This window comes from Gracilinanus agilis, chromosome 4 (assembly GCF_016433145.1).
Source record: "Gracilinanus agilis isolate LMUSP501 chromosome 4, AgileGrace, whole genome shotgun sequence".
NCBI lineage: Eukaryota > Metazoa > Chordata > Mammalia > Didelphimorphia > Didelphidae > Gracilinanus > Gracilinanus agilis.
In genome coordinates, this window is record NC_058133.1 from 201,299,228 (window position 1) to 201,311,947 (window position 12,720).

Here is a 12,720-nt window from a genome sequence, read left to right on the forward strand (position 1 = left end):
AGACTCCTTTTCTAAGCAGAAGAAACTTTGTATTAAGTTTTGTTTACTGAAAATCTTTTTGCTTGCATGCTAAGAGTTAATCATTTTCTTTGAAGCAGAGACACTAAAAATCTCCTAAATTTGGCAAAAAACTTTTTCCTTCCTTTTCTAATTTCTGCAGGACCAAAGGGACTATCCCCGCTTCATCTGGAAGTACCTGAGGAAGGTATGGGCAGCATAACTCCTCCCATGCTTACTAACCATCTGAGATCCAGCTAGTTACAATTTATCGTTGCAATAATGCATAAACTTCAATAAATCTCATCCAAATATGAGTGGAATTGTGTGTTCTGTTCTGCTTTCATCTTTTAGGGCAATGAGGTAATATTCATCAAAGAATTATCTTTTTAGAGAGTGTTGTTAGTGCTAAATTTTGGGAAATGGGTAAAAGAACCTAATCACCAGCTCTCCAACCTTGGAATAAGAAAGGGCACACTCACTGCCTCCTGAGAGCCCTTTCCATATTTGGACAGTTCTCATCTCTAGAATCAGATGGAATAATAACAATAATAGCTAGTTCTTTACATAGCATTTTATGGCTTGCAAAGAGCTTAACAGATCTCAATTGGTCCTCATGACAACTTTGGGAGTTGGGTTCTATTATTATCTCCATTTTACAGATGAGGAAACTGAGGCAGATAGAAGTTAACTGACTTGCCCTGGGTCACACAACTAGGAAGTGTCTGAGGCTGGATTTGATGTCAGATTTTCCTGACTCTGGTTCCAGAGCTCTTTCCACAGTGCCATCTAGCTGTCACAGATGTTAATCACCCAGCTTGAGGCTAAGCACCCAACTCTCTAGTGTCCCAACTCATCATGGGGGAAGAGAAAGGGAAGTTGTCAAAATGGAAATGGAATCAGTTTAAGGAGAATTATTCTATTCCTGTGAAGGTAAGGCAGACCATGTTTATTTACTACCCTTGTACCTCACTAGACAGGTGGGAAGTAGGAGAGAGATCAGAATTTATTAGAGGAGATAAGGGTGAGGGTAGCTAGATATGGGAACAAAGAAAACAGAGGGGCAAAGAGTGGAGGGAAGGAGAGAGAAAGAGAAACAGAGAGAGAGAGAGAGAGAGAGAGAGAGAGAGAGAGAGAGAGAGAGAGAGAGAGAGAGAGAGAGAGAGAGAGAGAGAGAGAAGCAAAACCTGGATCGAGGTTCACTCTCATGGCACCTTACATGGCACCCTTTCCCTTAAGGAGCCCCTAAAACCACTTACTTTTGCCTCTGGAGGACTGGTCAGTGTCAAGGAATCATTGTTCTGACTGGACTTGCTGCTGCTCTGGTAGCGCTGACCTGTGACAGGTACCTGGAAAAGGAGATGGTCACTCAGGGTCCCCCCATCTGCATTCTGACATCCCTCTCTTACCTTCCCCTCCCCTGGACCAGTACCTGGGGAAGCTCCCACTGGGTAGTGCTGTCACTGGGGTTGTAGAAGTACGGCTTCCCCTGCTCATCCTCAGATCTCATCCACTGGTGAGGAAAAGTTCAGTCAGTGACCACTATATATTGGGGGTGGGGGGAGGGAAGTAGTTCTTAGACAGGTGAACTCCCAAAAAGAAGTGGGGTGACTCGTGTCTCTGAGGCTGGGGTAGGGATAGAAAAGGGAAGGAGAGAGAAGGAAGAGAGTGAATGAGGGATGGAAAAGGGAAAGGGGAAGAAAAGAGGAGGGGAAGGAATGAATGAGAGGGAGAGAAGAAGAGAAAAGGAACATGATGAGAAGGAAGGAGGGAAGGGAGGGAGTGAATGAGAGGGAAGGAAAGAGGAGAAGGATTGGGAAAAGGAAGGAGGAAAAAAAGAGTAAGTGGATGAGGGGGAAGGAGAGAGGAGCAGGATGAGAAAGAAGGAAGGAGAAGGGAGGGAGTGAATAAGAGGGAAGGAGAGAGGAGAAGGGCAGGGAGAAGGAAGAAAAGGAGAGAAGGATAACATTTCAGAAAAGAAAGTGGATGGCCACAGAAAAGGATAATAGATTTGAAGGGGAAGGGGCTCCACAGGAATATTTGTAAGGGTCCAAGAGAGTTGTCCTCTTTCCAGATCTAACATACCTGCTCCTGGGTATAAAGGTTGGTATAGAGCAACTGCCCATCTGGAGAGATGTGGCAGGACCAGCCAGGAGGTATATGGGGGTCAGTTGTTCTCCCTGGAGTTGGGGATCCTGGGATGGGGTCAGTGTAAGAGCTCACTGGAGAGTAGTCTTCCTCTGGGTAGCATGTTAGCTCCTCTGGATAATCTGCCTCTGGTGTTGGTGGCTGGAACACAATGCCCCACGTCAAGAATCAATGGGTTGCTCTGCCATTTTGGATACTCTTTCTTACCCAAGAGCCTCCTACTCCCTCAACCCCATCCACCACCCATTTCCACCTCCCTTAAGACTTCGGTTCTATCCCAAGGTGACATCTTCTCTCCCCAAACTTCACCATCCCATTCTCACCCTTTGATCCATTGGGCTACAAGGGGCAAGTTCTGTTTGCATCTCAGGGGTGGTGGACTCCTCCCACGCAGTCTCACCAGTCAGGGGGTTGTAGAAGAACACTCTCCGGCTCTCTTCATCCCAGTACTGATCCCACTCAGCTTCAGGGTCCCCTGGGCTGCCCAGAGGAGATAGAGAGGTAGCCGGACTAGATGCAGATTCAGTAGGCCCAAAGGGAGACTCCCAAGTGGTCTCCCCGGTGCTTGGATTATAATAGTAGGGCCGTCCACTGCCCAAGTCTGTATGAGTCTCCCACACTGGGTTGGTGGAGATAGGGATTGGGGCAGGGGCAGGAGTAGAGGGAGAGGCTGGAGCCAGAGCAGGAATTCGCTGCTGCCTCTCTACATTCACATATACAGGGTCCAGAGAATTCTCTACCTGTGAAAGGAAGAAGAAGGGTCAGACATCATAGAACTGAAGAGAAGAAAAGAGGTAAAGCATTGGTCTACCTGCTACTGGGAAGGAAGGAAATCAGAAGTCAAAGAGGAATAGAGAAATAAGCTTGAAATAATCACCTTCTGGAGCGTCAATTAAAGCCCCATTCACATAAGGGGGCCCTAAATCCACTCATTTTCTGGCCAATTTCAGGGATTTAGAACGGCATATAAGAAATATTTGGAGTTCTTTTTTTTTTAACCCTTACCTTCCGTCTTGGAGTCAATACTGTGTATTGGCTCCAAGGCAGAAGAGCTGTAAGGGTAGGCAATGGGGGTTAAGTGACTTGCCCAGGGTCACACAGCTGGGAAGTGTCTGAGGCCAGATTTGAACCTAGGACCTTCCATCTATAGGCCTGGCTCTCAATCCACTGAGCTACCCAGCTGCCCCCAATATTTAGAGTTCTAACTGAACTCTAAAAATAAATCTCCATTGTAACCCATCATCCTCCCACCCCCTCCCACTATTTTGCATCTTTTTTTCTAATAGTGGGGCATGATATCTCTTTAGGGATCATTCCCTTCCTAGACACGAATCGATTCAACATCTATTTACCTCTTTAAGAAGTGACTATGTACAAGGCATTGAACTAGATGCTGGGGATATGACTAGGAATCTCAAAGTGTCTCAGCCCTCAAGGAGTTTATGTTCCACTGAGAGGAGGAGGATTCCAACATGGGCACAGAAAAGGGACCATACAAGGTAGATTGTAATAGGGCAAAGTTAAGATCCAGACAAAATGCTATAGGAATATCTGAGGATGGGAAGGGAGGATAATTTAGCTGGTGGGGAAGGGAAGCAATCAGGGAATGCTACTTAGAGGAGGCGGCAGCTGAGCTACGGACCTTGAAGAAAGAATGAGAAATGGCAATGAGAATGGGTGGCATCAGGACCCAAGAACAGAACTGAAAGTCAAGCCATAAACAATTTCTGCTTAAGATGTCTGTGTGAAGGGGGCAGCTGGGTAGCTCAATGAATTGAGAGTCAGGCCTAGAGACAGGAGGTCCTAGGTTCAAACCTGGCCTCAGACACTTCCCAGCTGTGTGACCCTGGGCAAGTCACTTGACCCCCCATTGCCTACCCTTACCACTCTTCTGCCTTACAGCCAATACTCAGTATTGACTCTAAGATGGAAGGTAAGGGTTAAAAAAAAAAAAAAAAGATGTCTGTGTGAACAGTGGCAGAGAAGTTCATGCATGTGCCATTGGAAAACCCCCCAAATAGCACCAAACTAAATAAAAAGGAAATTCAAAGAGAAACTATAGCAAGTGCTTTCATCCAAGTTAGAACTTCACAAAAAGGAAGTAAGTAGGCATTTATAAAGTACTTTCTTGCCAGGTACTCACTTTACAAATATCTCATTTTGTTCTTGCAATAACCCTGGGAGGCCAGTATTGACCCAAGGGAGGTGCTCACGGCGGTGTTCTGGATATCCACAGAACTCTAACCTCAGACACCAGAGGACCCGGAAGAGTCAGTGCTGGGATCCAATGGGGGGAGGGAGGGGGGTTCAGGATGGCAGGGAGAGGGAGGGCCTGAGACCTATCAGCATCCTGAGCACAGTCACAGCAGAGGAAGAGGAAGTCAACGGCGGGAGCCAAGGTCACTGAATTCAGAACCAAACAGGGTGTGACTATCTGAGTCAAGCATATACAGTGAGACAGAGCCCAGTTCTGGCACAAAGTCCCAATTCAGGAACAGATTGTAGATAGGAATAAAATACAAATAGACACTAAACTCTATAAATATGATGGATTCATAGACAAACAAGAGTCCAACCCAGAAGACACTAATTCCACACCACTCTAAGTAGAGCCTCAAGGGGAAAGAAGTTCATAACCACAAGGGCTACAACAAGAGTACCTAGAAGAAATGAAGTAAGAAATCTTAAAAAATGAAATTAAAATGAATGAAGAATTATGGTTGGGGAAAAGTAGAAGGAAATTTCTGGCCCAAATGGCTACCTGAATGGGGGTAGATTTTCAAGTTTCAACAGATACACTACAGCAAAAACCTAAAAATTGCACGAGTTGAAAGAATTTCCAAGAAATCCAATAAAAATGAACTGATGCAAAGTGAAGAGGAGCTGGATGAATATTGTACCCAATAATAGCAATATTGTAATGATGATCAACTGTGAAAAACTTAACTACTCTGATGAACACAATGATAAAAGATAATTCCAAAAGATCCAGGATGAAAAATTCTATCCACTTTCAGAGAACTGGTACACTCTAAATGCAGATTGAAGCATCCTTTTTTTCCCCACTTTTGTTATTTTTCTTATTTTGGTGGGTACCTGTTTTCTTTTGTAACATGGCTAATACAGAAATGTGTTCTGCATATTTGAAGCAGCCAAGGTGGTGCAGCGGATAGCATGCTGGGCCAGGAGTCAAGAAGACTCATGTTCCAATCTGGCCTCAGACACTTATTAATTGTGTGACCCTGGGCAAGTTACTTAACCCTTTTGCCTCAATTTCCTCATCTAAAAGGATTGTTACAGTTAATAAATATTGATATAACAAGATGAAGAGTGAAATGGCAAATCACTACCATCTCTGCCAAGAAAACCCCCAAAGAGTCAGGACTAAAAATGACTAAATAACAATAAGGTTTTACAAGACTTTCCATGCCTTCTCAAGGGATAGAGGAGGGGCAGGAGGGAGTTCAAATTTGGCCTTAGACACATCCAAGCTATGTGACCCTGGTGTGAGAAAACTGAAGGAATTCAGGAGATTAGGACAGCAAATGGTTAATTGTGGAAATTGAGTGATCTACACTGAGTCCATCTTGTGACTCAACTCTGGAGCTAGCTCAGCCCCTTTTCTATTCAATCACGGGCTTAATCCAAATTCTGCTTTGTGAGAAAAATTTATTCAATCATGGGAATTGGAGAAAACCTTATTGTGCTGTTTGAATCTAGCCCAAATGGCTGGTAAACTGGACTGCCTGTGCTTGTTGTACTAAGTATAGATTCGAAGACTTAAAGATTAGACAATTGGGGTTAAATGAGTTGTCCAGGGACACACAAGCCAACCCAAGACCTCCCGTCTCCACGCCTGGCACACTATTCACCTGTCCCTGTACCTGCTGTTAGAGATTCTTATGTACCAAGGACTTGGGTTATATTGCCCAGAAATACAGAGCTTATCACTGAGGGAAGGAGTACTTTTATAATTGTACATCTCCAGCAGCTCGTATGTCTTACCTGAAAACTGGTCCATTCTGATTAATCAGTTATTGTTTCTATGTTCCTTTGATAGTTTACAGATACTTAGCGAGGAATAGAGCACCTCTTATCCTGAATTCAGGGAATTGCACCTGTTTGCTTTCCTCTTCCCAACTTGGAAAGCCCCTAATATTCTAACCAATTAGAAATCAGATTACCTAATACTGTAATGTTTCCCTTTAATTGGTCTTATTTGAGTAATCACCTAATTAATGCAAAAAAGTCTGTCTCCTTTTATACTCAGGGTCTAGTCCTAAGCTGAGGAAGGGACTTGGTCCCTATTTGTTGGGCAGTTGGCATACATTGCTTAATAAACTAATATGCTCAGAAGATCAAATCTTTGTTCCCTTATTTCATCTGGAAAAGTCACAATTTCTGTTTGACTCAGTTTCTCAGCTGTGAAATGGGGATAACATCTATTATGTAGGGTTGTTGAAAGGTTCAAATGAGATAATAAAATGTTTCGCACAGTGGACTAGCCAATAGTAAGTGCTATATTAGTTATTATTATTTTTAATTTGTAAGGCTCTACATGAGGAGGCAGCAAAAGTGGAGGGCTTCCCTGAGAAAGCCCCAGGGTAACTGGAAATACACAGCAGCAATCTTGGAAAAGATCTGGAGTGGTAGTAACCAGAATGGTTATGAGCATGACAGTGCCCATCCTGGGACATCCCAGGTACTAGGGGCTCTGAGATCTCTGGTATTCAATCTTGAGATGCCATTGAAGGCCTGAAAGAGTGTCAGTGTTCTGAACTTCAAAAATTCAGTAAAGACCTAACCCTGGGAGGTAGAATGCTCATAAGAACCCAGAGGAACTAGATTACAACAAAGCTGAGCAGATTGCAGAGCCAAAAAGCACAGCCAAATGTAGCCCTAGGTCTAGGTCAAAGTCCCATTTCAGAATCTAAGGCTGAACATATGGACAAACACAATAAGATACAGACTATAAAGAATTAGGATGGAGGGGCAGGTTAGATCACCAGGCCTGGAATCAGGAGGACCTGGGCTCAACTCTGGCCTCATATACTTCCTAGCTGTTTGATTCTGGCCAAGTCCTTTAATTCAAATTGCTTAGCCCTCATCCTTCTGTCTTAGAATTGATTCTAAGATAGAGGGTAAGAGTTTAAAACAATTCAAATTAAAATGGATCCAGAGATACCCCAAAATCCAACCTAGAAAGAGAGAATAATTCCACAACTAAAAGCAGTGGCTCATAGAGAAAAGTGTGTTTTCCACAAGGACTGTAGGAATACTTAGAATAAATTAAACAAGACACTTTAAGAATGAAATAAAAGCTCTGGAGGAAAGAATTGGAAGGAGAATAAGTAGCTTAGAAATAGGAGACAAACCTTACCCAAGGAATGGATTCTCTGAAAAGTACAATAGACCAAAGAGAAATGAATGATTCCCTAAGAGAAGAAAAATATCTGAACAAATATGACTAGAAAAAAAAGATTAGAAGATATAAAGTTATCAAAAAACAAGTGACAAAGGGCAGCTGGTTAGCTCAGTGGATTGAGAGCCAGGCCTAGAGACCAGAGGTCCTAGGTTCAAATCTGGCCTCAGACACTTCCCAGCTGTATGACCCTGGGCAAGTCACTTGACCCCCATTGCCTACCCTTACCACTCTTTTGCCTTGCAGCCAATACACAGTATTGACTCCAAGATGGAAGGTAAGGGTTTAAAAAAAAAAAACAACAAAAACAAACAAACAAACAAAAAACAGCGACCTAGATACAACAAGTCAAAGAGAGGTGAGTTAGGAATCCTTGGCCTCTCTGAAAAGCAAGACCAAACAAAAAGCCTGTACACAATATTTCAAGAAATCATAGATGAAAACCACTCTGATTTAATAGAACCAGAGGGCAAAGTAAAGACAGAAAGAATCCATTAATCATACAATATAGTCTATGAGGAAAAGGGAAAGTTCTGGGCATGTCGTCAACAACATTCAGCACTTCCAAGGCAAAGACAAAAATACCAGAAAGAAAGAACTAAAGAACTAAGGAATCAGTCAGGTTCACACAAGTCCTGGTAGCTTCCATCTCCACATGAATTTTTAGAATATAATATTGCAAAAGAGAGATTTACAACCAAAAATAACTTAACCTAAAAAATGGAGCACAATCTTAAGGTGGGTGGGGATGGGAGTGGAATTTGGACCTTTAAAGGAACTGAGATCTTTTAAACATTCCTGATGAAGATATCAGAAACTTTGAAACACAAGATTCAAGAGAAATCTAGAAAGTTCAATGTATTTGAATAATTAAAAGGGACTTATGATGATGAATGGCTAATATTCCTTAGAGGAGAAAGAAACAAATATCTTGTTAGAACCTCAATTATCTTCAAAGAGTATAGAGAGAGATAGTTTAAAATAGTAGAGAATTAGTGGGAGAGATGTAAATTGGTTCTGTTCTGAAAGTTTTAGAGAAAGGAAAGCAAAAGTATTACATCAATGTAGAAAGTAGGAAGAAGAGAGTGGAAGTTGTTATTTCCTATATTTGGGGTATACCCACATGAAAGAAGGGGTAGAATAACAGGGGTCAATGAACTTCACTGTTAGCAGAATTTGAGAAAAGAGTTTGAGAATAAACACACAGTTTGGTGAAGAAATATATCAAGATCAATAAAGAAAAAGCAGATATGGAGAGAAGGGGTTAAGAGAAAAGTCAGTACTGGGGAGAGAATAGTTATAAGCAAAACACTTCCTGATTCCAAAGATTTAATTAAAAAGGGGAAAAAAGGAAAGAAATGGAAACTAAGTTAGTGTCCATTGATCAGAGAATTGCTGGACAAACTGTGGCATATGAATATTGCTGAGTTATAAGAAATGTCAAAAAAAGATGATTTCAGAAAAACCTGGGATGTCAGAACTGAGGTGGAATGAAGTGAGCAGAACCTAAACAATGTATACAATAACATTGTAAAGAAAAATAACTTTGAAAAATTTAAGAATTCTGATCAAAGCAATGTCCAACTACATCTCTGAAGGTCCTATGCTGAAGCATGCTGTATCTCTCCTGAGAGTGGTATTTTGGGACATGGTCATTGTGTGGATTTGATTTGCTAGCCTATGCTTATCTATTGTAAGAGATTTTCTTTTCTTTTTTATAACTGAGGATATGGTAGTAAGCAGAAAGGATGCCAATGATGATGCCAATTTAAAAAAAAAAGGAAAAAAGAGGAGGGCCATTGAAACATTTTGATTATACATGGAAGTATATATAGAAGGAAGTTCAGAAGAAAGCACAGTAAGTCGAGTTAGGATTTATTAAGGACCACAGACTGTGCCAACTTTGAGGGATATGAGGAAAAACAAAAAAAAAATGGTCTTTGTTTTCAAGAAGCTCGCTGTCTAATGGGGGACAAAACATGCAACAACTGTGTAGAACCAAGCTATAGACAGTATAAACTGGAGATACCAACAGAGGCACTAAAATTAAGGAGTATTAGGAAAAGTTTCTCACAGAAGGTAGATTTTAACTGAGTTTTGAAGAAATCAGGAATGCCAGGAGCTGGATTTGAAAAGGAAGAGTAGCAGGCATGTGGATCTGCAAGTGAAAATGCTCAGATGCTAAGAAATACAGATAAGTGGTACAATTTTGAAAATAAGTTAAATTTATTATATACTTTGAAAAAAAAGCTGTGGTATAGAACAGAAATTGTTTCTGCTCTGTTTCTTTTTTCTGCTCTACTTTGTATACGGAAATGCTCATGGTTTGAGGGTTTTTTTATTTGGCTGTTTTGTATTGTTGTGTTGAAGACCAAAAAGAAAGAAAAGAATTGGAAGGCTAAAAAAAAGGCTTATAACAGGAGAGATGGAAAACTTTACTCAAATAAACAATTAACCTCTTGAAAGTAGCCAGGAGCAAATAGAACTCAATCACTCCATGAGACAAGAACCACTAGGACAAAGTCAAAAGAATGAAAATGTAAGAAAATGTGAGGAACCTACAATCAAAAACAATAGACCTGCTGTATCCCAAAGAGATTAAAAAAAGGGAAAGAACCTGTTTGTACAAAAATATTTGTAGTTGCACTTTTTTGTGGTGGTAAAGAATTGGAAACTAAAGGGATATCACTCAACAAGGGAATGGCTGAAAAAATTGTGGTATATGATGGTGATGGAATACTATTATGCTATAAGGAATGATGAATAGGATGATTTCAGAAAGGGCTAGAAAGATCTTTGTGAACTGATACAGAGTTAAATAAACAGAACCAGGAAAACATTATAAACAGTAACTACAATACTGTGGAATGATAAAATGTGACAGACTTTACTACTAACAGCAAAAACGATGATCCAAGACAATTCTGAGGGACTTATGAAAAAGAATGTTATCCACCTCCAGAGAAAGAACTGTTGGCATAGGAATGCAGGTGAATACATTTGATTTATCACTTGTTTATTTGTATATATGTTTTGGGGTTTTGGTTTTATAAGATTCTTCACTTATAAAAATATTTTTTGTGTGATAAATCATGTATAACCCAAATCTAATTGCTTCTCAGCTCCAGGAGGGGGGGAAGAAAGAAGGGAGACTATTTGGATCATATGATTTTGGAAAATTTATGTGGAAATTTGTTATTAAAAATAAAAACAAACAAAAAGCAATAGACCCAGAAAACAAGTCCAGGATAGAGCATTTAAAAATCATTGTACTCCCTGAAAGCCATGATCAATCACTTTTAGGCTAAGATGGCTGCAGAGTAGAAGTAAGGGTCTTCTTCTCTTCAAAACAATATAAAGTGCCTCAAAAGGACAAAAATCAAAATCAGATGAGCTAAGGGGCAGCCTTGAAGGTAGGAAGGGTTTGGGCAAAATTACACCTATCAAAGCACAAGCTGATCACCCCTCCCCCACTCTACCTACAGTGCCATTGTCAGAGCAAGCACAGGGAAATCTCTATGTTTTCAGGGGCTCTCTAAGGGCACCATAGACTTACCCATGAGGGCAGTGAGACTTGGGACCCCAGGAGGCTAAGGAATGCAGAGCTTGGGTGCAGAGATAGGGCAGAGAGGGGCTGCCCACAGCAGACTCAGTGGAGACTGAAAAATAGCCTCAGGGTAAAAACTGCTCTGTATCTCGAAAAAGAGAGAGCTGCCTACCCTCCTCACTCAGACTTCTAGCTGGGAAGAGAAGAAAAAACTAACACAACAATGGCCACTAACACCCAAGAACTACAATCAATAACTACCCCCCCCAAAAAAAAAAGTCTCTGACTCTGTATAATTTCTATGGAGAAAAACAGTAGACTACAGAGGAGACAGCAGAGAGTGACAAACAAGCAAACACATCTAAACTTTCCAAAAAAAAAAAATGGAACTTGGTCACAAGCTATCCAGGAACTCAAATTAGAGTTCAAGAACCAAATAAGAAAGATAGAAGAAACTTGGCAAGAAAAGTGGGAAATAGTTTTTAAAAAAAAGTTTAAAAGATGAATCTCCCACTTGGAAAAAGAAGCCCAAAAATCACATGAAGTGAAAAGCAAATTGGAGATCAGAATTGACCTGCTAGAAGCCATGAAAAGCAGGATAGACCAAACCAAAAAGGAAAATCAAAAGATCATAGCTGAAAACCAGTCTTTAAAGACTAGAATTGGGCATGTGAAAGCCATTACCAAAAAAATCCTGGATTCTATATTTTGAGAAATCATTATTGAAAATGATAAAATCTATCAGAACCAGAGGGCAAAGTAAAAGAAAAAAAATTCACCAATTACCTGTTTTTAGGAGAGAGGTAGTATGCTTTATCTTTGGAAGTAAAGACCTGGTTAATAGTTGGTCATTGCATTTTTGGTCAGTGTCTTTAAATCTTCTAAGAATTTCTAAAAAATTATTTTCCTGGTTCTTTTTACTTTGCCTGGCAACAATTCATCCAGGTCTTCCCAAATCTCTACAAATTCTTCAAATTTATCATTTCTTATTATATCACAATTTGTTTTGTCATTCTCCAATGATGAGTGCACCCGCTTTCTATTTCTTTGTGACCACGGAAAGCGCTGCTTTAAAGAAGTATCAGGGGAAAGCTGTGATCAAATTTGAGTTTCCTAAATAACCTGAAAATATAATTGAGTGTGAACTATTCTTAGTCATGAGCAAAAGTAAATAGTTCCTCAATCAAATCCGAGTTGGCCACTGAATTAAGGCAATTGATGGGGCACAGGTAATTTATTTATTTTATTTTATTTTAATTAAACCCTCACCTTCAGTCTTAGAATCAACACTATGTATTGGTTCCAAGGCAGAAGAGCCATAAAGACTACTAGACAATGGGGTGGGGGGTAAATTACTTGCCAAGGATCATACAGCTAGGAAGTATCTGAAGCCAGATGTTACTCCAGGACTTCCTGTCTCTAAGGCCTGGTTCTCAATCCACTAAGCCACCTAAGCTCCTCCCAGTAACTTGTGATAATCAACTGAGAGGATCAGTCATATTTGGCCTAGAGAAAAAGTAAACTAGAACCATTTCAGGATGGTCCATTAACCTTGTTGGGTAGGCAAAGGGTCTTGGGTAGGTTCTACAGATTTCCATCAATGTGA

General features: G+C 40.7%; 1 protein-coding gene across 1 annotated transcript in view; it reads right to left on the reverse strand.

Moving 5' to 3' along the window:
• The window catches only part of ARHGAP27 (Rho GTPase activating protein 27), a 70,111-nt gene that overhangs the window by 15,677 nt on the left and 41,714 nt on the right, over positions 1 to 12,720 (reverse strand). The window contains exons 4-7 of the mRNA XM_044671578.1: positions 2,469 to 2,885; positions 2,083 to 2,286; positions 1,430 to 1,510; positions 1,257 to 1,346 (exon numbers count right to left, since the gene is read on the reverse strand). Coding sequence (XP_044527513.1) covers positions 1,257 to 1,346; positions 1,430 to 1,510; positions 2,083 to 2,286; positions 2,469 to 2,885 — 792 coding nt within the window. The remainder of the gene's footprint in view (positions 1 to 1,256; positions 1,347 to 1,429; positions 1,511 to 2,082; positions 2,287 to 2,468; positions 2,886 to 12,720) is intronic.